The sequence below is a fragment of the Carassius carassius genome, chromosome 8 (assembly GCF_963082965.1).
Source record: "Carassius carassius chromosome 8, fCarCar2.1, whole genome shotgun sequence".
Taxonomy (NCBI): Eukaryota; Metazoa; Chordata; class Actinopteri; order Cypriniformes; family Cyprinidae; genus Carassius; species Carassius carassius.
In genome coordinates this window covers 13495053-13515839 of record NC_081762.1, presented here as the reverse complement: position 1 = coordinate 13515839, position 20787 = coordinate 13495053, and the positions used below count along the sequence as shown (strand labels likewise).

General features: G+C 38.1%; 1 protein-coding gene across 1 annotated transcript in view; it reads right to left on the bottom strand.

Annotated features, from left to right (window-relative positions):
* The window catches only part of csmd3b (CUB and Sushi multiple domains 3b), a 423699-nt gene that overhangs the window by 272181 nt on the left and 130731 nt on the right, over positions 1 to 20787 (bottom strand). The window contains exon 4 of the mRNA XM_059556241.1: positions 2434 to 2628. Coding sequence (XP_059412224.1) covers positions 2434 to 2628 — 195 coding nt within the window. The remainder of the gene's footprint in view (positions 1 to 2433; positions 2629 to 20787) is intronic.

Below are 20787 nucleotides of genomic sequence, written 5' to 3'. Positions count from 1 at the left end.
GGTTTTGAGACTTGTTTACAGTGAAGGCATACGATGATGAGAGGTAACTTTGTTCAGCTAATTCAAAGCTTGAAGCGAATCTGAAATTCTGTCTCTGACCTAAATGATGCCATTTTATAGCTGTGTGATTAACAGAGCTACATTCCCTCAACCATGACAAGATGGCCATTTCACTTGGGTTTACCAAGTTACCACCGAGTTTGAATTCCTTGACCTCTGCAGAGGACAGAGCCCATTCACAAACCTTTATTAGCAGCCAAAATTTACTGGACCAAATAAGCCAACTCAATATGTTAATAAAACATGCAGAGAGCTCGTCTGGACGATTTCCAGATACAAAATGTTTTGTTTCTCAGTCTAAAAAAGCAGCATTGATTTTGCTGACTGCGTTAAGAGCTTTGTTTTCAAGATCTTGGCAGTTGCTCATATTCAAAAACAGAAAATCCTCAGGAAAATGCAAAAAATGACAATTCTCTGAGGGTCTCACATTGTCTATTAAGATTATTATTTTTTTTACGATAAACAAGTCCAGTGGCATTGTGCAGCATGAGATTTGGTGTTGACAGTATTGTTAGTTAATATCAGAGCTAAAAGTTTTCACCCTAGCTAAATAAAAAAATCTCTGTAACTGTCGTTTTTTGTTCTACTACCTGTGCAGCAGTGCTGTCATGCCTATTTCACACCTTAAACCAGACTGACCAACTGTGCCAAAGGCATCCAAGAATGGAGATATGCACAACCAAGCAATTTTGATAAAAAAAAACTAAAAAAAAAACTCTTGAAACTGAAGTTAGAAACAGCTGACAGAAACATTTATTTGTTTCAGTCAATTCCAAAATAACAAATTGCTGAAAAAGCAGTCTGTATTATATTATAGCTTTCTGAGTTGTTTGTATATATATATATATATATATATATATGTTTATTATATATTTATTCCGAAAAATAGGAAGACATTAAAAAAATTCATAGTGAATATATACAAGCATTTAAATATAATCATTTTAGATATATAATAATACTTAGGTTTACAAAAAAGTTAATAAATAAATAATAAAAATAATAAATAAATAATCCAGAGTATCCATAATGCAATTACAAGTGAAAACGTAAAGTGAAAGTTGGCCACAAATATTCTTGAGAGCTTTTTATATCTCCACTTCTGCATTCCGAGATGCATACATTACAGAATTTTAGCATAACATTGACATTTGTGGAAGCAGTATTTCTAAAGGTCCCCTGACTTAAGATTTAAAATGTATTTTCCCCCCATTAATCTAAAATTAATGGTAACTGTAAATTGCAGGGCAAAAAAATTATAATTTCAGAGCTGCTTTTATGTTAAATTCTCCCATCTACTTTGCTCATAGATACCATCTAACACAAAGATTCACTTTTTGTCAAGGTAACTTACAAGTAGAACATTAAGAATGTTCTTTGATGTTTTTATGATTATTCAATGACTAAATGCACTAATAAGAGAGACAAAACCCAACATGCATTATAAAACGTACTTAATGAGGAATAAAAATCAGATCTATGCTACAGTACTCTATGCGATTGCTTAGTTAACAAACAATCCAATAATCAAAACATATCCACACATACAAGACATTAAAGCTTAAAGTTGTTCCCTTGATGATAAGTGCAGCAAACACTGGTCTGCTCCTCCATACCCCACTGTATTCTGGGCCAGGTTGAGGCTCCACATTTTAGTACCTCAGGCTATTTTCTATTCAAGCACAGTTGGCTTTGCAATTTGTGTCCAACCAAAGCAAGCATGATCCAGACGCTGTCATTTCCCTCTTTCTATTAAAAACGCTGGAGCAGAAACCGGCGCAGGCTGTCTATGGAGAGATTCTTATTTGAGAATGGTCATGGCTAATGCACATTATAATTGGTCTGAACATAGGACAATAAATCTTGATACCTTTGCAACAAACACAGAGTCCTGACTCATCTTTTTAGGGGAAAAACAACAGTGTGGGCAAGTAAAGTGAGCCGAATTATGATAGGTAATCAAAAACTGATTGAAAGAGTCAAATAAATGCAAAAGGACCCTTATGGTGGTTTAAATGAAAAGAATGGAAGATTGAAATAGATAGACAGGAAATAAACATGGAAATGTTTAGCTGACAAGAGCTGACAAGAGCAAAGATGTGATGTAGTTCTAATGTTCAAGAGATCTCAAAATGAAAGGCTCGATCTGTTGCGCCATTTCTAATCAAAATAACCTAGTACTTATATCCCACTATAGCCACTTGTCCATACATATTCACCCATACATGCACGCATATACGCACAAGCATCCGCAAGGACAAAAGATCACAGAAAAACATCAAAGACTCATGCAGGGAAACACACAAACACGCACACACTTGCAGTGTATCGTTCATGCACGTCGCACATAGAGATATTTTGCTGGTTGCTTACCTCTGCAGATGGGCACTGGGAAGTCCCATACAGCAGCATTGCCTGCATTGGTCACACAGGTGAGCTGAGGATGGCCGTCCAGCACGTAGCCGGTTACACAGCTGTAGCGGATCTTGTCGCCTACATTAAAGCGCGTCCCATACAGGATGCCTTTAGGTGGGACACCAGGGTTCCCACAAGAACTACTCTGCAATTCTGTAAAGGAAAATATCACTTTTAGCATATGTTATTCATATACTACTATAGCAGTAAAAATAGTAATATTTTAATAGTAAAATTCCATATATATATATATATATATATATGTATATATATATATATATATATATATATATATATATATATATATATATATATATATATATATATATATAAGAACAACATATATTTAAAATATAAATCTTTTTTTAAAATAAAAATCCAATATAATAATTTTGACTGTCACTTTTGATTAATTTAATGCATCTTTGCTGAATAAATGCACTACTTTCTTAAAATAACAATAATAAATAAATTTATTGACCCCAAACATTTGAACAGTAGTGCAAATTTTTATTTTATTTTATCAGACCAGTTATACACCATACATTCAAGAATGTATCAACAAGTTTTTCTTTGCAATTCATAGTAAACAAAATTACTCTTGGCACTATTACCATGCCACACTGACAAGCCAAGGGCTAGGGAGCAAGAGCACAACATTTTATCTGAATTATTTGTTGTTTAATCGCCAATTCATGCTTTATGTCCTGGTTGGATCCAAACCAAGGGCACAGCGGTAGCACTCAGAAATTAATGTGGCCCAGGGACTAGTTTGGGAAATAAAGAGAGAGGTACACTGATTGTGCTGTTACACATGACTTGGCCATGAATTCACTGCTGACTTTTAGAAGGTTTAGACAGACAACTCTAAGAGTTGTCTAGAGTCTTCTAGAGGTTGTTTATAGACCTTAAACCAGACTTCTTATTGTGTCTTTATTTCTGAAGACCCAAAAAGCATTGCAAAAGAAAACCAGTGTGTACTGACCACAGCGTAAATTATATAATGGCATTTTTTTGGCTGATCTGGCTGATTTTATGAATGACTATTGATTAGGCCAAGAAAAGTAACAAACAGAGACAATCTATCGAACAAGATTAATTACTTCATTACGTCAAACAATACAGCAGGAACATTAATCACATAAAGGAAAACAAAATGACTTACTTAAAAAGCTCTGACGCAAATACCATGTAAAAATACAAAAGCATTAAAAAAACATTTGCCCAAGAACTATGTTAAGATGCCATCCTTTAGTCACAAAAAACACTTTCTAATCATAATTACTAGAACAAATACTCATAATAATCTTTTACAAAAGACTGTTCCATTGTACAACGTTACCCCGCAATATGCCACTTAGCTTTTTTCCCAGAGGCTTTGGTTTTGTTTAGTACTTTTGTAATTATTTATTAAGTAATCACAAATGCTTGGCAAATTATGGATTTCTAGCTAAAAGTCTTGCTCGTAATGATCTTTGGAGTTTCAAACATGTAAAATATAATCCATAGTGTGGCTAGGGTTTCTTAATGACCGACATAAATAACATAAAGCGCCAATACATCTTTAAATTAACACATTAGACCCCTAGTTTTCCCTAATAATGAGCAACATTATGATTTCGATGCACTGGACTCCTGTAAAAAGTTATGCAGCAGAACAAAGTCATATCTATGTCCTTAGTTATTCACTTGGCAACTCCCTTTATTTGATATTCCTAATTACCTCGATCTCAGAGCAAGTGAAACGGGTTGAATTAAATGATGGACATCAACCGAACATGCCTCCTGCTTGTCAAAACAGTGGCCCCTGATCTCAGTATGTTATGGCTGGATAATTTAAAGACCATAAGGGTGATTGTTGAAGTGTTATTTGCACAATAAGAAGCAAAAAATATGAGAACATCTTTCTGCATGTTAATTGTGTCAGTTATAACCTGCTGACACCCGATTAGCATTTAGGAAATTAAAGTGTCGGGAACAAGCATCCAACCGCCAACACCATGTTGGATGTGAAAAAGCGTCACATTGGAAGGATTAAATAAAAAAGGATAAATGTGATAATCTTGTGTCAGCAAAACAGGCATTCAAGGCCCTTGAGGGCTGTCAATTTTGCCATTTAAAGTGGTGATGGATCACTCGCGTTTGTCATTGAGGCCGACTGGAATATCAATGAAACGAAAATGAGAGATCCGGTACATCAGTGGAAAAGACAACAAAAACCAGCCAACTGTCCATGCCATACTTTGTCATTGTAAATGAGTGTCTCCGTGCTGGTCATCAGGCATGAGAAGCCTGTACGGAATCTTTTTAAAAAGCATTTCAATGCATCCTTATTTCCTAATGTGCATGCCATATTGGGATCACGTGATGACGCTTGCAATTCGAGAAAAAAAATAAAAAGATTTGTTAAATAAGTTAATGCATTACAAATGAACTTATAATGACAAATATTTTTTTTATACAGCTGGTTAATGTTAATTTCAACATATAAATTTTTAAATAAAAATAAGTGTACTAAGTGTATAGTAAAAAATACTATTTTTGTTAGTGTATAATAATTTATACTACTACTTCTAATAATAAATTCAACACAAGTTGTATAATAATCATGTATAATACAGTATTCTTCTTAATACACAATAATAACAATAATAATAATTTTATGTTTAATAATTATTTATGATATGCATTTTTATAATTTAATATAGTGACCGAGCTTTACAAAACATGCCAATAATACATAAATGTCTAATATGTGTGTGTGTGTGTGTGTGTATATATATATATATAAATAAATTAAATCCCCAGTGGCACAAACGAATCACAGTTACCACTTATTTTGTCCATCCATAATCACATTTTAAAAATACTTTTATATTAAAACAGTAGTGCAAGCTGTCTCCCCTGCTTCATATTTGCATAAAGCCTGAGCCAGCCGACTGAATTCCAGTATGATTTAGCAAAGGTTACAAATCTTCCAGTAATCTCGCTGATAAGTCTGTGTGACACAGGCACGCCCCAGGGAGAGACTGGCCTTCTCCAGGGGTCTGAGGAGCAGTGTGAGCTACAGAGTGACAAGGGGGATAACATCTAAACTTGTTAATGCCCTTCACTGGCCCATCACGATCCTCTCTTCAGCCCTCTTAAAGAGTTTCTGTAAAAGATCGCTACTGCCCTTCAAACTGCAGCCGCCACCGTTTCATTCAGTGCCAGGTTTACTTAGAAATCGCCTGTAAGGAAGCAACACAGAGCTGTCTGGTTTTCCTGTGGAGTTCTCCGACCACTTTGGAAAAAACCAGGTCATATATTCAAATGAATTTATCATTCAAACAATCTGTACAAATCTATATTCATAGAAAGAACAGCAAGTTCTCCCGTTCTGAATGGCTAAGAAGCACTCAAAGGGGCTATAATGAGAAAGTGCCAGGAAAAGTATTCTTTCATCTTTTCTAGTGATCTAACAAAGACACCGTAGCACCGGGATCAGTTCCTTCTCTTCTGTTTTATTAAGAAACTTCCCGAAGATGCAAAGCATAGAAAATGTTAGCAATGACATATTTTTGGGGCATCTCTAACAGCAAGTGCGTAGTCGTGTAAAATTAAACAGGGCTTGCAAATTTCGAGAAATCCTGCCAAAGCTATACATTGCAAGGATTTATTATTTGTGGCAGCTGTATTCATGCGCACAGTCCCTTTGGCATTTATTTTTTTCTTTGCAAGTTTGCTTGAACTGCTTAAACACTTTGAGGATTCAACATATAAAATCTTAGCGACTTTGAAAGCAGAACAGATTTTTTTACATTTTTCATTAACAGTAAGGGGGGTGGTGGAAACAATTCACAGAATTAAAACCCTGAAATGTAGAAGACGGAGAATCACACACTTGGCTTGAAAACAAATTAAGGCTATGCCAGTATCAGTTGGTTTGAAGATTCACTACACATATCTAAGCTAAAGACTCAACGTTAAGTTGGGGAATGGGTTTTAAACTGTAGAACTGGCTGGGTTTCTTATCAGCAGACCTCCGTTTGGGCTGGCCATTCATCACCATCCCGCTGCCTTAGACATGTAGCGCTGGGGCTGGACCTTGCAGCTTGGACTCTAGGGTGACAGGGCATTTCCTGCCCTCAATGTTCCATCTTTTGTACCAGCTAATATGTGGTCTATCGATTGCATTTGTAAAAAAGCGGGATGTTCTTTCGGATGGTTTTTTTTGGAGTCCCAAAGGGTAAGCAAAAATCTCCAGTATCTACAGTACGTGGGTGGACAGCAAAGCGCTAACAGGAAGGTGTTTAATTCTCTTTCAGCACAATGTTTCTAATTAAACGGGCCATAATCTAGTTGATATAAAGTAGTATTGGCATTTTAAGATGATTAAATATTGGCTGCAACTACTAGTTCACTTTCTTCTAAAGTTGTTGTTGTTGTTGTTCTCGTTTAGTTAAAGGGCAAGTGTCATTCCCAATAGCGTCACTAAAAGGAACTGCAAAATAATAACTGTTTGAAAGAGGTTTCCTGAACACAGAAATACTGATGCATATTAAGGTACAATATAAGTCGATACTGCTTACCAACAAAAGTGAAAGGTGATGTTCCGTAAATGTTAAAATACTGTTTCACTATTAGTTTCAACAAGGCATTTGTGGTTTACAAGGAAAACTCAGTTTACTCACTCTCATATCATTTCAAACCTTTAAGATTTTCTCTCTTCTGTGGAACAAAATAGAAATATATTTCGAGGAATGCTGGGGTCCAAATGACACCATAGACTTATACTGGGTGGACAAAATAACAATGAGACATTTTGCAGTATCTTCTTTCAGTTCCAAAAAAGAAACTCTTACGAGAATTTTGAAATGGCATACTTTAAGATTGAGTAAATTATGACCATTTTCATTTTTGGGTGAAGCTTTCCACATTATTTTAATATGAAAAAAAGGCATTTTCTTTAAGAAATCATATATACTACTTTTACATCTTAATTGGCATGACAGGGTAAAGCCTAAAAAGTCCATAAAAAGATGGAAACAATTGTACAGATCAAATGACACAAAATCAACTGAATAAATTTGCTTTTATAGAATTATAAGCTACTGTACACATTTTACTGCTTTTTAAAACCAATTAAAAACCAATTACTTCTACAGTATGCCTCACTGCAGTCTAAATTTTTGATGCTACTGGGGTAGCAAAACTTATACAAGCAAAATAACAAATTTTTGGATAACTGAAGATAACTGTTATTAGAGATCCCATTCATAATAAATCATGTAATGTAGAATGTAGATGCCATTTTCATCTACATCATATTTAAAAAATAAAAAAAAAGCAAAGCTTTTTTTTAATAATTACCCAAGTGTCCTCTAAAGAACTACTCATGCATGCTAAAATTGAGACGGCAATTTTCACAAACAGCTGTCTTCTCCCATCAGCACATGGAGGTTCAGTAGAGACCCTGACGATATCCCCGAGCCTTTTGTGCGACAAGGTCCAAGAAGACTCAACTTCAACATGACGATGCCATGTGAGAAAAACAAACATTTCATTCCTCCGGAGGAAGAGCCTGTCATCCGGCAGCTTAAGACGAGCAGAAAACAACTTGATCTTTTCCAGAGGCATATGACCTAAGAGGCCCCAACGCTGCCCAACACATTAGCATCCCAATTTGGTTTCAATACAGCCCAAACTGGTGCCGAAGGGGCGACTTTATTACAATGTGTTGCGACCTCGCCTCAACGCTCTATTTTGCTTATAAATTATTCTCCTTTCAGGGCAGAGAAGCAAGGCACCGATCCACTTACAATCCCTCAGGAATAATAAGATTCTTTAACCCATTTCCATCTGCCAGCAAGCAGCAATGAGTGTGTTGGCCTCGCCGTTCAATTCTGGTAGAGGTATAATGGCGATATTCTCTTTTCATTATCACAATTATGACTGCATGGCTAGAAGGGATGGATTTATTTGTTTCCAGCTGAATGTGGACTCTCAGTCCTGCATGGCGTTCACACAGCTGCTTGGTTGAGATGGGCTGCATTTCACTCTGACACTATTTTCTCCATATTTGTCCCAAGGTACAGCTGTAGCTCTATATTAAGCAAACAAAGGTGGGAGAGAAAACCAAATGTGAAAAAAGGTAGTGGTATGTCTACGTGGCATACTTTCAATCACACTTTATTATAAAGATGGATGATACAACAAACTGGGGGAAACAATAAATGACAGGGTCACTTAAAGCCTGACCAAAACCATAAAGGGCTTAGTAAAGTATTGGTATTTTGGAAGAAGATGGTTCATATCATCACCTTCATCCTAATGTTTTGGAAAAAGGCCAATGCACATACACACTCAGACGCCCGGCCTGACAATTGATCATCTCTGCGGTCTTTGGGAGTCGTAACACTTTCAAAATGACCTCATTTAGAGCAAATGTACCTCTCTGAACTATCTATCTTCAATCTTGCTGGCTTTATAAGTGAAGCCATAGACAATGCAGCATGTCAGAGGTTACGAATGGGAGGGCATAATGGACAGAAATGAAAGCCCATTGCGGTTGATTGTTGGTGCATGTCAAAACACATTTGTGTCTACACAAGACCTTGGTTGGATTATAGAGAACATGCGTCATATAGTACGCCACTCATCTATTTCAATCCATCATGGCTAAGCCAAAGCTTCACACACTTTGATCATCTGCCTTGTGAGATCACAGAAACCAAAGGTAAGATTGCTCTTGTAAATGAATCCAAACAAAAGATGAAAGGGAGGACTGTAGACTATGAATATGTTCATTATTTGCCCCCAACCCCACCTCCCTTCCCTGCAGTACGCAGTTAGTTGTTTAGCAATAAGTTCAGTGACTGCTTTCATAAACTTTGATGGAAATCTGACCTTGCTACTTTAATGTCATCAGAGGAACCTAAAGATCAGCAACGGCTCGATTGTGTATTGATCGCGGGCCTGCTCTGGTATGGAAGGGCTGTGCTCACAGGTGCGGGCTAAAGGAGACAGACTGCAAACTAATGGGTCCCGCCATCAGCGGCCCATCTTCAGCACAGTGCCATTTCCTTTGATTCTCATCAAAAAGGACTCCAGCTGCCTTTTTATCAGGCTTCAGCAAGAATGCCCTTGCTCACCTCCTCTTACTAATTGAGGGATGCTTTTTGTGCTCTGTGTAGGTGTAATTAATTAATTCGGGTTATTAATTATTGTTGCTGGTCTGAGAGCGTCGGAACAGCAAACATTTTTTTATTTCCTAATTATGAGGATGGAGTATCATTTATAATTTAATGAAATCCATCCACAGATTGCATTTGACCCATGCTGAAATGGAAATTGATATGCTACTCATCTTAACGCCAAAAATGCTAATCTAGATTCACTGTTTGCATTGTGAAAACGTGGTCTTTTGGTCTTTATTAGCCCTGAGCAAATGTGGGTTGATCTGACCACAATTGATCAAATTACTAAAACCTTTTTAATGTGAAAGCAATAGCCAATGGTGGTTTCAAATATGAAAATGACCGTAATTCATCATTAGCATCCCAAAAGAGCCATAAAGACAGCTACCATGCTGAGGTGGGCAAAAACATAGACAGTGGGTCTTTGAAATGCAAAAAAAGTAGTTTTAAATAAAATGTATGTTAAATGAGTGTTAAAAGCTTGACATCTGAAGTTTTTTTTTCTTCTATCAGACAGACTGATACAAATTTGGTTGAAGACAGATCAGACCATATTAGAACATTTCAGAAGCACATGAAACCCCATTTATCTACTTCAGGCCCTATTTGACCTCTTCAGACTAGGAAACCACAAACAAAAATCTGTTGGTTGTTCGGTGTTGCTAGTCTGTTGCAAGGTGCAATAAACATTTAAAAAAAAAACAGTTAATGGAAATATTGTCATTACTAAAAGTAGGTTTGGTGTTCTTGCTGTGAATGTCTGGGAGTGCAGAAAGGAATCCAATCCAGGTAGGTTAATACTATTTTATAGGTCAGTTCAGATTCATAATACATTCCAAAAGCATTGTTCCTGAAGTTCTTTGCATTTTATTAAATATTCAGTGCCTATCCCACATCCCAGCCCTGAGGTACCATCATGAGTCATGGGCTAATGAACAGGAAATTAAGAATATCAAGTCAGATTATGGACCCCATGAATGACATTTTTCATTGCAGTGTATGAGCCCTGTAAGAAGTACTTGATATGTACACCAGCATGAATGTTAATGATGTACAACTGTGTTCAAAGGCTCTTCCATGTTAATTTTGAAAGAATGTAGGCTATAGGTAAGAAGAACTACCTGAAAAGGTTCGTGAGGTAACCTGACATGGCTCCTCTTGTGAAGCATTTAGAGAGATAATGATTGAAGCTCTGGCCTGAAACAGTGATCTTTTGACAATAACTGACTCCGTCAATTGGCTGCTAACTATAAACAGCTTTAGTGAAAAAATAAAAATAAAAAGACTCAAGATCTAAAAACAAGAAGTCCATTGTCAAATCTGTTTGACAAATCCGGATGAGGTCGTTTCATTTCAAAAGGAACCAAGAAAGATATTGGCTGAGGCAATTTAACAAAACCAGTGCTTAAGGTTATTTGAGTAATCAGCTTTTTAAGTAATAATAGATAATATAAAATACAATATAAAAAGTATTCTTTATAACCAAGACATTAGCAGTTAAGCATTATTACACTAACAAAAGTTTTTTTTCAATAAAATCAGGTAACAAATAAATAAACAAATCAATAGATAGCCATGGATGAACGGACGGACATTTATTACATCACATAATTCCTAAAAATACCTCTCACTCTGTCTCAATTTTTCTTGTATTCCTGTTAAGCCCTCCCAAATGTGGCTAGTTGTCAGAGAAACATAAGCACCCTGCTAGCTCTCTTACATTTTTCATCCCTCTGTATCTTCCCAGCTATCACTGTCTACTACTTCCTTTCACCATCTCCTGTGTATTATAACGGCAACCTCTGTTTGTTTCTTTGTTGTTTCCTGTTTGAATTCTCAGCCATTCTCTGGAGGTTTTCTCTCCTTTCACTGATGTTCTCCACAGCTGTGCTCGATTCTCCTGCCTCCTCTCCTTCTTATGTCATTTCAAGCCTCCAATACAGGAGAACTGACTCAATTATCCTCTGTCTGCCTCTCCTGGCATGCTTGAGTTGAGTCCATCTTACAGCCCTCAGAAGGTTCATGCCAAATTGGAAATCTCTGAATGTAATTAGGTTGGCCACTAAAGCAATCCTTAAATCTCCATGTCAAATAAATTTGACATGAACTTATTCTTAGCAAAGCTTTATGGTAATGGTATATATAACAATATGTATTAAAATAAAAATCCCGTTTGGGCAAGATGAGGGGAAGCTTTTTCTGTCCTACAAATTGTATTTCCTTGCAATTGAAATTAGGCTTATCAAATTATCAAAAGAGTTAGCCTATTTCCTATACAAAGCATATTGAAGAAGAAAATATATATATATATTAGTACAATATTAGTTAAGGTAATTAGTTAAAGTATTAGTTAAGTAGAAGGTAATCTCAAAAAACAGCATCTGATGATTACCAGAAATAATAATAATCAAAATTAACTTGTCATATTCTGTAAAAAAATAAATTAAAATAAAATAAAAGCAAGATTACATTGGGATCCTTAAAATGGCGAGTGGATTTAAAAAAAAAAAAGCTTGTAAAGCTTAAATTAAATTACTGCTGCATTGGTGAATATAAGATAGGAGACTTCTTTCAAAATGAATCATACAGACCCCAAACTTTTTGAACAGTAGAGTATATCATGCTTTACTGTCAAAATATGACTTACAAAATCTAGACTGATGTAGCAATAGGAAACCTAATAGAAAAGGAGATCAGCACCATGGACAGAGCCCAAACACTCTTAGTACAACAAAACCCTTGTTTCTTCAGAATGGCAGATGAAATGATTCCCATTCCCAACCCAACAGCTCTGGGGGGTTAAAGGCAAAGGACTGCAAAGATTAATGGCAGTGTCTACGAAGAAATAAAATGGGGCCTGGCCAAAAAGATATACATTTACAAAGAAAGAGAAAAGGAATAGGAATAGGAGAAAAAGGTACTTTATCATTGCCTCTTAGCCCAGGTGAAGAAGCGTACTTCTGTGTCAAAGCCTGAAAGATTGTAATCAAACAATTTCTCCAAAGGAACCCCCTTGAGAAGGTTCAAATACCCATTTATTGCCAGGGCCACTGATTTTGTTATCCCTTTTATTTTTTGGCAGCATGGCCTTGTCTTTGATGGTTTATGGCAAATCCCAGTCGCTTTAATCAGAATAACTGAGAGACCTTCAATGTCATCTGTTCCTGCTATCTTAAGAACCTTTTATGTGTTAAAGAGGTTACAGATTTCCTGTGATTATGTCACGGGGTCCAGGGACCTATATGATGTCAGAGGAAAATGGCAACCAGCATGAAACTATGTACAAGAGAACAACATAAGGACAGGCCATGCTGTGGTGCTCAGATAGCAACAGAGAATGGAAAGTCTCCCAACAGCCCCTGCCTGAAACACAGAGATAGTACTTGTTCTCCTGAGGAGGACATGGACTAAAAGCATGACTGACTCTCTCATTTTGTTGCATGTATAATACATTCTTCATGTCATAAAACAAGAAGATATATTAAGGAGAAGGCATGAGGAGACACAGTCGTAAAAAAGGTTTATGCACTGTGGGAAACTGGGGGAGCAGTTGGATAAAGTTGGAGGCTGGAACTCAGAGACAGTGAAACAATGCAGATTCTCAACATATATGATTGCAGACGTATTGACATTTCAGTTTCAGAGGGTGAGAACAACAACTTCTGGTGCATCTCCTATTTATAAAACACTTGTTAAATATTGACTCAAGGCATTGGATTATTAAAAAATAATTTAATTTTCCTTCTTGCATTTTATTATTAGTTTTATAATTAGTAGCATATATATATATATATATATATATATATATATATATATATATATATATATATATATATATATATATATATATATATATATATATATATATTATATATATATATATATATATATATATATATATATATATATATATATATTATATTCACTGTGTTTCTACTTATATTATTAATTTTACATAATTGCAAGTGAATATATATCTTTAAAATGTTTATTACAAATATATAAATGTACAAATTATTTTTTTTTGAACTTAACTTACATGTGCTGAACATTAATGGAAGGCTCCGTAAAAAAAAAAAAAAAAACGAAAAAAAAAAACGAAGGAGTCGATACCTTTCTTTATTATTTATTTTTTACTATTATTTGTGACCCTGGACCACAAAACCAGTCATAAATAGATACAACTGAGATACAACTATTTGAAAATCGACATTTCATTTGTCCAAATTTAGTCCTTAGCAATGCATATTACTAATCAAAAATTATGTTTTGATATATTTACGTTAGGAAATTCACTAAATATCTTCATGGAACATGATCTATGCTCAATATCCTAATGATTTTTGGCATAAGTTTTTGATAATTTTGACCCATACAATGTATTTTTGGCTATTGCTACAAATGTACAAAGTTCTACTTATGACTGGTTTTGTAGTCCAGGGTCACATTTATTACTCGTTATTATTAATCTATTATAAAATATATACTAATTTTATGTGACTGATGAATTGGGATCTGGCTGCGACCTCCCATGGATGCTTCAGCACTTAAATCTAAAAGTGCAAGTTCTAAAAGAGCTCCACAAGTGATGCAGTGTCTTTTTAAAGATGTGTTTCTGGATGCGGTCGCTTCCTGGCTCCGACTGATGGTCACGATCACTGCATCTCGTGCCTGGACTTTGAACACACTGAGGCAGCGCTCGTGGATGATTCATGTTCTCATTGCGGGAACATGACCATTGCGATCGACACTCCTCTTTATGAAACAAGGGGGAGTCCCCCTTGCAATGCCACATTCTAGTACCTCTGTCTCACAGCAGCAGAGGACTAATTCAGCATATGGTCAGGGCAGATCTGAGGATTACAGTGAGGGCTTTCCCACCGAGTACACATCTGTGGGTCCTTCATCCCCCAGCACATCACACCCCATGGTGTTCCGTGATGAGGTTGCTGAGCCACTGGAGGCGGGGCCTAGCATCTCATTCAGAGCCCGGGCCCGAGTCAGATCCATCTCCTGAGCTCTTGTGGCTGGATGGCTGGTTCCTGGATGTGCTGCACGCTGATCCTTGGCATCCACCTACTGTTCCCTTCTTCCCAGAGGTGTATGAAGGGGTTTCTAGGTCTTGTAGGGCACTTTTTTTTGCCTGAAACAGAGCTAGTGCCTCTTCCGTCCTCACTACCCTCAACGACTGTGCGGCTAAGGAGTATGTGGAGATTCCCCTAATCTAGCACGCTGTTACGATGCAGCTTTGCCCGCAGAGCGCTGCCGCTTGGCATGGTAATAAACGCCTCTCGTCCAGAGCTTGTAAGTTCAGGTCTGCTCTGTTGGCCAAGGCTTACAGAGCTACTGGACAGGCCACCTCTGCCCTGCATGCCATGGCCCTCCTGAAAATCTACTAGGCCAAGGCGTTGAAGCAGCTGCACGAGGGTAGTTCTGACCAAGATGTGATTCAGGAGCTGTGCACTGCAACGGACCTCGCCCTATGGGTGACAAAAGTCACAGGTCTATTAGCAGATATGAGGGAGTCCAACAAACACCGCTTCCTGGACTCCCCAATCTCCTAGGCTGGCCTCTTGGGCGACACGGTGGAGAGCTTCACCCAGCAGTTCTCCACCACACAGACCTTGCCTTTCTTCGGGTGGGAGTTCCCCTATTGCAAGTGTCCAGGCATGTTGTCATCTCAACAGATGCCTCTGGCATAGGCTAGGGGGCCATGTGCAATGGACATGCAGCATCAGGTGCCTGGACAGGGCCTCGACAGCAGTGGCATATCAACTGCCTCCAGTTGTTAGCAGCATAGCTTGCTCTGCCCTGATTCAAATAGCTGCTACACGACAAGCATGTACTGGTCTGGACGGACAATACTGTGACCATCAACCATCAAGGAGGTCTACCCTCCCATTGCATGTTGCAACTCGCCCGCCAACTCCTCCTTTGGAGTCAGAAGCATCTGAGGTCACTTCTTCGTACTGTTCACATCCCAGGCGAGCTCAATTGAGCAGCTGATGAGCTCTCACATCAGCCCGCCCTTCCGGGTGAATGGTGACTCCACTCCAAGACAGTCCAGCTGATGTGGAGACGCTTTGAGGATGCTCAGGTAGACCTGTTTGCCTCTCCGGACACATCCCACTGCCAGCTGTTCAAGTATGCATTTCCTCCAGTGAGCCTTCTCGCACAGACACTGTGCAAGGTCACACTCGCAACAGTCCCTCCTTGGCCTATTCCTCTGAGGAAGGATTTCCTTTCTTGGATGCAGATGTTCTAGGTGGATGATTGGATGCAGATGCTCTAGGTGGTCTACCTCCAGCAGTAGTAAACACCATCACTTCAGCTAGAGTGCCCTCTACAAGACACGCTTACACGCTGAAGTGAAACTTGTTTGCCGATTGGTGTTCTTCCCAACAGGAAGACCCCCATAGATGCCGATCATGGTTGTGCTCTCCTTTCTGCAAGAAGGGTTGGATCGAAGGCTGTCTCCCTCTCCCCTATATACAGAGAAGTTATACAGAGAAGAGAGAGACCAGACAAAAAATCCTCTGTGTTTCATGGTTTCATGGAATAAAGTCATACAGGTTTGGAATGATGTGAGGGCAAGTAAATAATGACATTTCTAATTATCTAGTCATACAGATCCTTACAGCATTCAACCAACCACTGTGTGTGTCACCTGGTATTATAAATAATACATACTGATGTGTCCTACATTCGTGATTATTCTAAACTAATATATTACTGAAAAAATCGTAACGCCAGAGGATATAAAAGAGGAAAGGATGGATTTTTGCACTTCTTGCTTTCTTTGATCTAGTTCCTGTGTCTCATGCACACTCTGGAGCTGCATGTCAAATCTGGTGGGGAAGCAGGCGGCGTCAGTCACCAGCCAGCCAGATGGAACCGGAGGAGACGGGTGTAAGCTGTCCCACGAGATACCCCTGCTTTGATAACCCCACAGGAGTAGTGCTGTGTGTGTGTGTGTGTGTGAGTGTGTGTTGTGAATGCCTCTACTTTCTTTCACCGTTTGTATGTTAAATGATCCATACAAATGGTGTGATTGTGAATATGTGCTTTTGTGTTAGTCCTTAAGAGGATGTTTACTGTTTGTGTGAGTCTTTCTAACCTAGTTATAGTTTTACTGACAAGTTTGCTGAAAAGAAAAATCCCAAGAGTGCAGCTATATTTGACTAAACCTCCTTTTGAGGATATACTCAAATGAAATGCAGTCTAAGTAAGGAGTTTGTTCAAATTTAATGCTAAAGACCCCCAAAAAAGATGATCATAATAAAGACACTTTAATAATTTCCTATTGGAACATATTTAAAAATGTAATTATTCTTAATATAACAAAGCTGAACTATCAAACACTGCTGCTAATCCGATCTTCCTTGGTGGAGCGCAGCAACGGATATAATGGATATAATGTTATCTGGAATGGTATTGACGCAGCCCCATTCGCGCGTCCGACTGGATCTGACTGCACGCGACATGGAGAGGGCCTAATACGATCTACAATTAAACGGAGGAGAAAGCGAGGAAAAAGGGCAGGGAGACAGACTCATTTGAAAAAACTTTTCAAATTGAGGATTTTCAACTATGACTCCAGACCTTCATGCCTTCTTTCGGTTTTCCCTGGTGTCCCTATGGTTCTGGTTCCGGGGTGCCGGAGAGGTTTCGACGTCGCATCTGGACGCGGTGTGTGCTCGGAGCATCTGAGGTCGCTGACACGAGCCTGTTGTACTGCTTCGGTTGTTCCTGCACCGCTCAGGATGGGCCTTATAAATGCGCGTTCAATTGCAAATAAATCTCTCCTACTCAGCGATTTATTTACGTCCAAAGCCATGGACTTCTTGTTGCTTACGGAGACTTGGCAACGGGATATGGAATATTATCACCTGAATGAGCTTTGCCCGATGGACTGTGAATTTATTAGCTCGCCAAGACTCACTGGTCGGGGTGGAGGCCTTGCTGTGGTTTTTAAAAAGCGTTTTATCTGCCAGTCAATGAGAGCTGACGCGTACTCTTCGTTTGAACTACAGATGACTAAGGTTGGTCGCTCTAATTCAGTTTACTGCATCGTGGTTTACCGGCCACCTGGACCAGTGTCTACTTTTCTTACTGAGTTTTCTGACTTCCTATCATCTGTTATTAAGCTTGACAGAGTGATTATTGCTGGCGATTTTAATATACATGTAGATGATCCTTTGTGTAAAACTGCGTCTGAATTTGTAAATATTACTGAATCGTTTAATTTCATTCAGCATGTCTCTGGCCCTACGCACAGCAAAGGGCATACGCTCGATCTTGTTTTTTCTCATGGTGTTAATATTAATAACATCAGTATTGAAGATGTATTTGTTAGTGACCACAAATGCATTTTATTTGAACTTGTTTGTGATGAGGATCCTCTCCCTGTTAAACGAGAGACCTGCTCACGATTGATCACTCAGCGTACTATTGAGAAATTTTCTGCCGCTTTTGATTCAAGCTCTGTTCTTATTTCAACCGATGTAGACACCTGTGCACAGGCTTTTAATGATCACTGTACCCTGCTGTTGGACAAAGTGGCACCTTTTAAAACTAGAGAAATAGCAGCCGTTAATACATCACCGTGGATGAATGAAGCCATTCGTAGTTTAAGACGTGTTTGCCGGAAAACCGAGCGCTTATGGAAAGCGACTCAGCTACAAGTCCATCGCGTGTATCTTAAAGATCTTTTTATTAACTTGCATGAAATGATTAAAGAGGCTAGAGCCTCTTATTTTACTAATTTGATATCTGCATGTAAGAAAAAACCTAAGGCTCTCTTTGAAACTATTAATAATATTGTTTCCCCTGGCTCATGTATTGTCCCTGTGTTTTCAAATGGTGACTGCAACCACTTTTTGTCTCACTTTGTGGATAAGGTTAGAGCTGTCAGAGCAAGCTTGGTTCCATCAGCAAACCATCATATAGGTCTAACTGATTATCAAAGACCTTCAATACTGGACTCTTTCTGCCCCATTACGCTGAAAGAAATAATTAAATTAGTGGGCACGATGAGACCTTCACAAAGCCCGGTAGATATCTTACCCGCATCTCTGTTTTTAAAATCCATGAATCATCTTGGCCCATGTTTGGTCTCAATTTTAAATTTGTCTCTTCAATTGGGCAAGGTACCTAATTGTTTTAAACATGCTGTTGTTCAGCCTATCTTGAAAAAGAACAATCTTGATGCAGCTACTTTTAAAAATTATAGGCCTATTTCCAAATTGCCATTTATTTCTAAAATTTTAGAAAAGGTTGTGGCGAACCAGCTGAATAATGTTTTAAATGCGCACAATATCTTTGACAAATTTCAGTCTGGGTTTCGAAAAAAACACTCAACTGAAACAGCCCTTCTTAGGGTCTCAAATGATATTTTGATGGCTGCTGATGGGGGTAAATGCTCTGTGCTGGTTCTCTTAGACCTCAGTGCAGCGTTTGACACTGTCGATCACTGCACTCTGATAGATAGACTGAAAAAAACTGTGGGAATTACTGGGTCAGCTCTGGATTGGTTTTCCTCCTATCTCTCCGACAGGAGTTTTTCGGTGTCCGTAGGGAAATATATGTCAGATTCTGCTCCTTTGTCCTGTGGTGTGCCCCAAGGGTCTGTGCTTGGCCCTCTGTTGTTCAGCCTGTATATGCTTCCTCTTGGGAAGATTATTAGTAGCTTTGGAGAAATATCATATCACTGCTATGCAGATGATATTCAATTATATTTTTCTTTTAACTCTGATAGACTAGACAAACTGTCCTTGTTGCATAACTGCCTAGCCTCCATCAACAATTGGATGGCAGACAATTTTTTGCAGCTAAACCAAGATAAAACTGAGGTGCTGATTTTTGCTCCTGACAACATTTTTCCCAAGATTAAACTGGCCATTGGGGCTCTATCACCCTCAGAATGTAATGCTGTGCGAAACCTAGGTGTCATTTTTGATAGATCTATGTGTTTTAACAGTCATGTTAAATCTGTGGTTCGTTCCTGTTTTTTCCATCTCAGGAATATCGCTAAAATCAGATCTGTAGTTTCTAATAATGAGATGGAGATGCTTGTTCATGCTTTTATTTCATCTCGTCTTGACTACTGCAATGTACTGTACACTTGTTTAAACAATTCCTCCATGGACAAATTGCAAGTAGTTCAGAATGCTGCTGCTAGACTTTTAACAAAGACCAAAAGAAGATCTCACATTAAACCTATACTCAAGGCTCTTCACTGGCTTCCAGTTAGTTTTAGAGTGCAATTTAAAATTTTAACCATTACTTTTAGAGCCTTGCATAATCAAGCTCCGGCGTATATCCAGGATATACTTCATGCCTACACTTCAGGCCGTTCTTTGAGGTCTTCGGGTCAAGATCTTTTAACTGTTCCTAGAACACGTTTAAAAACGAGAGGTGACCGCGCTTTTTGCGTGGTGGCTCCAAGGCTCTGGAATGCTCTTCCATTAGACTTGAGAGCTTTGGACTCTGTAGAAATTTTTAAAAAGCACCTAAAGACACATCTTTTTAGACAAGCTTTTAACTAGTTTTATGTTTTCTTTTTTATTGTGGCACATATACTGTATATGTGTAATTTTGTATTGTATGTGCATTTATGTTATGTGTATATTTTTAACTCTGTGAAGCACTTTGTGACTCCATTGTCTGTGAAAAGTGCTATAGAAATAAAGCTTACTTACTTACTTACTTACAAGAAACTTTTTTTTTTTTTTTTTTTTTTTTTTAAATCATACACACACACACACACACACACACACACACACACACACACACACACACACACACACACACACACACACACACACGTATGTATAGTCAGACTCTGTTCCATGTTTTGTGTGTGTTTTTCTCCCCATGTGCTCCCTCCATGTTCATATTTGGTTTTACAGTTCCTGTCTTTGCTCAGTCTCAATTTTGTAATCATTTGTCCAAGGTGTTTTTCCATGTTCATTTTGTCATTGATTCCATGTGTGTCTCGTCTTCCCCTGATTAAGTTGTGTATTTAAAGTGTTTCCTGTTCTGAGTTTCCTTTGTCTGCTATTGTTCGTCAATCTCCAGCTCTGTGTGTGTTCCATGTTCCTTGTGGTTACGGAGAATAAAGATTGTATTTGTG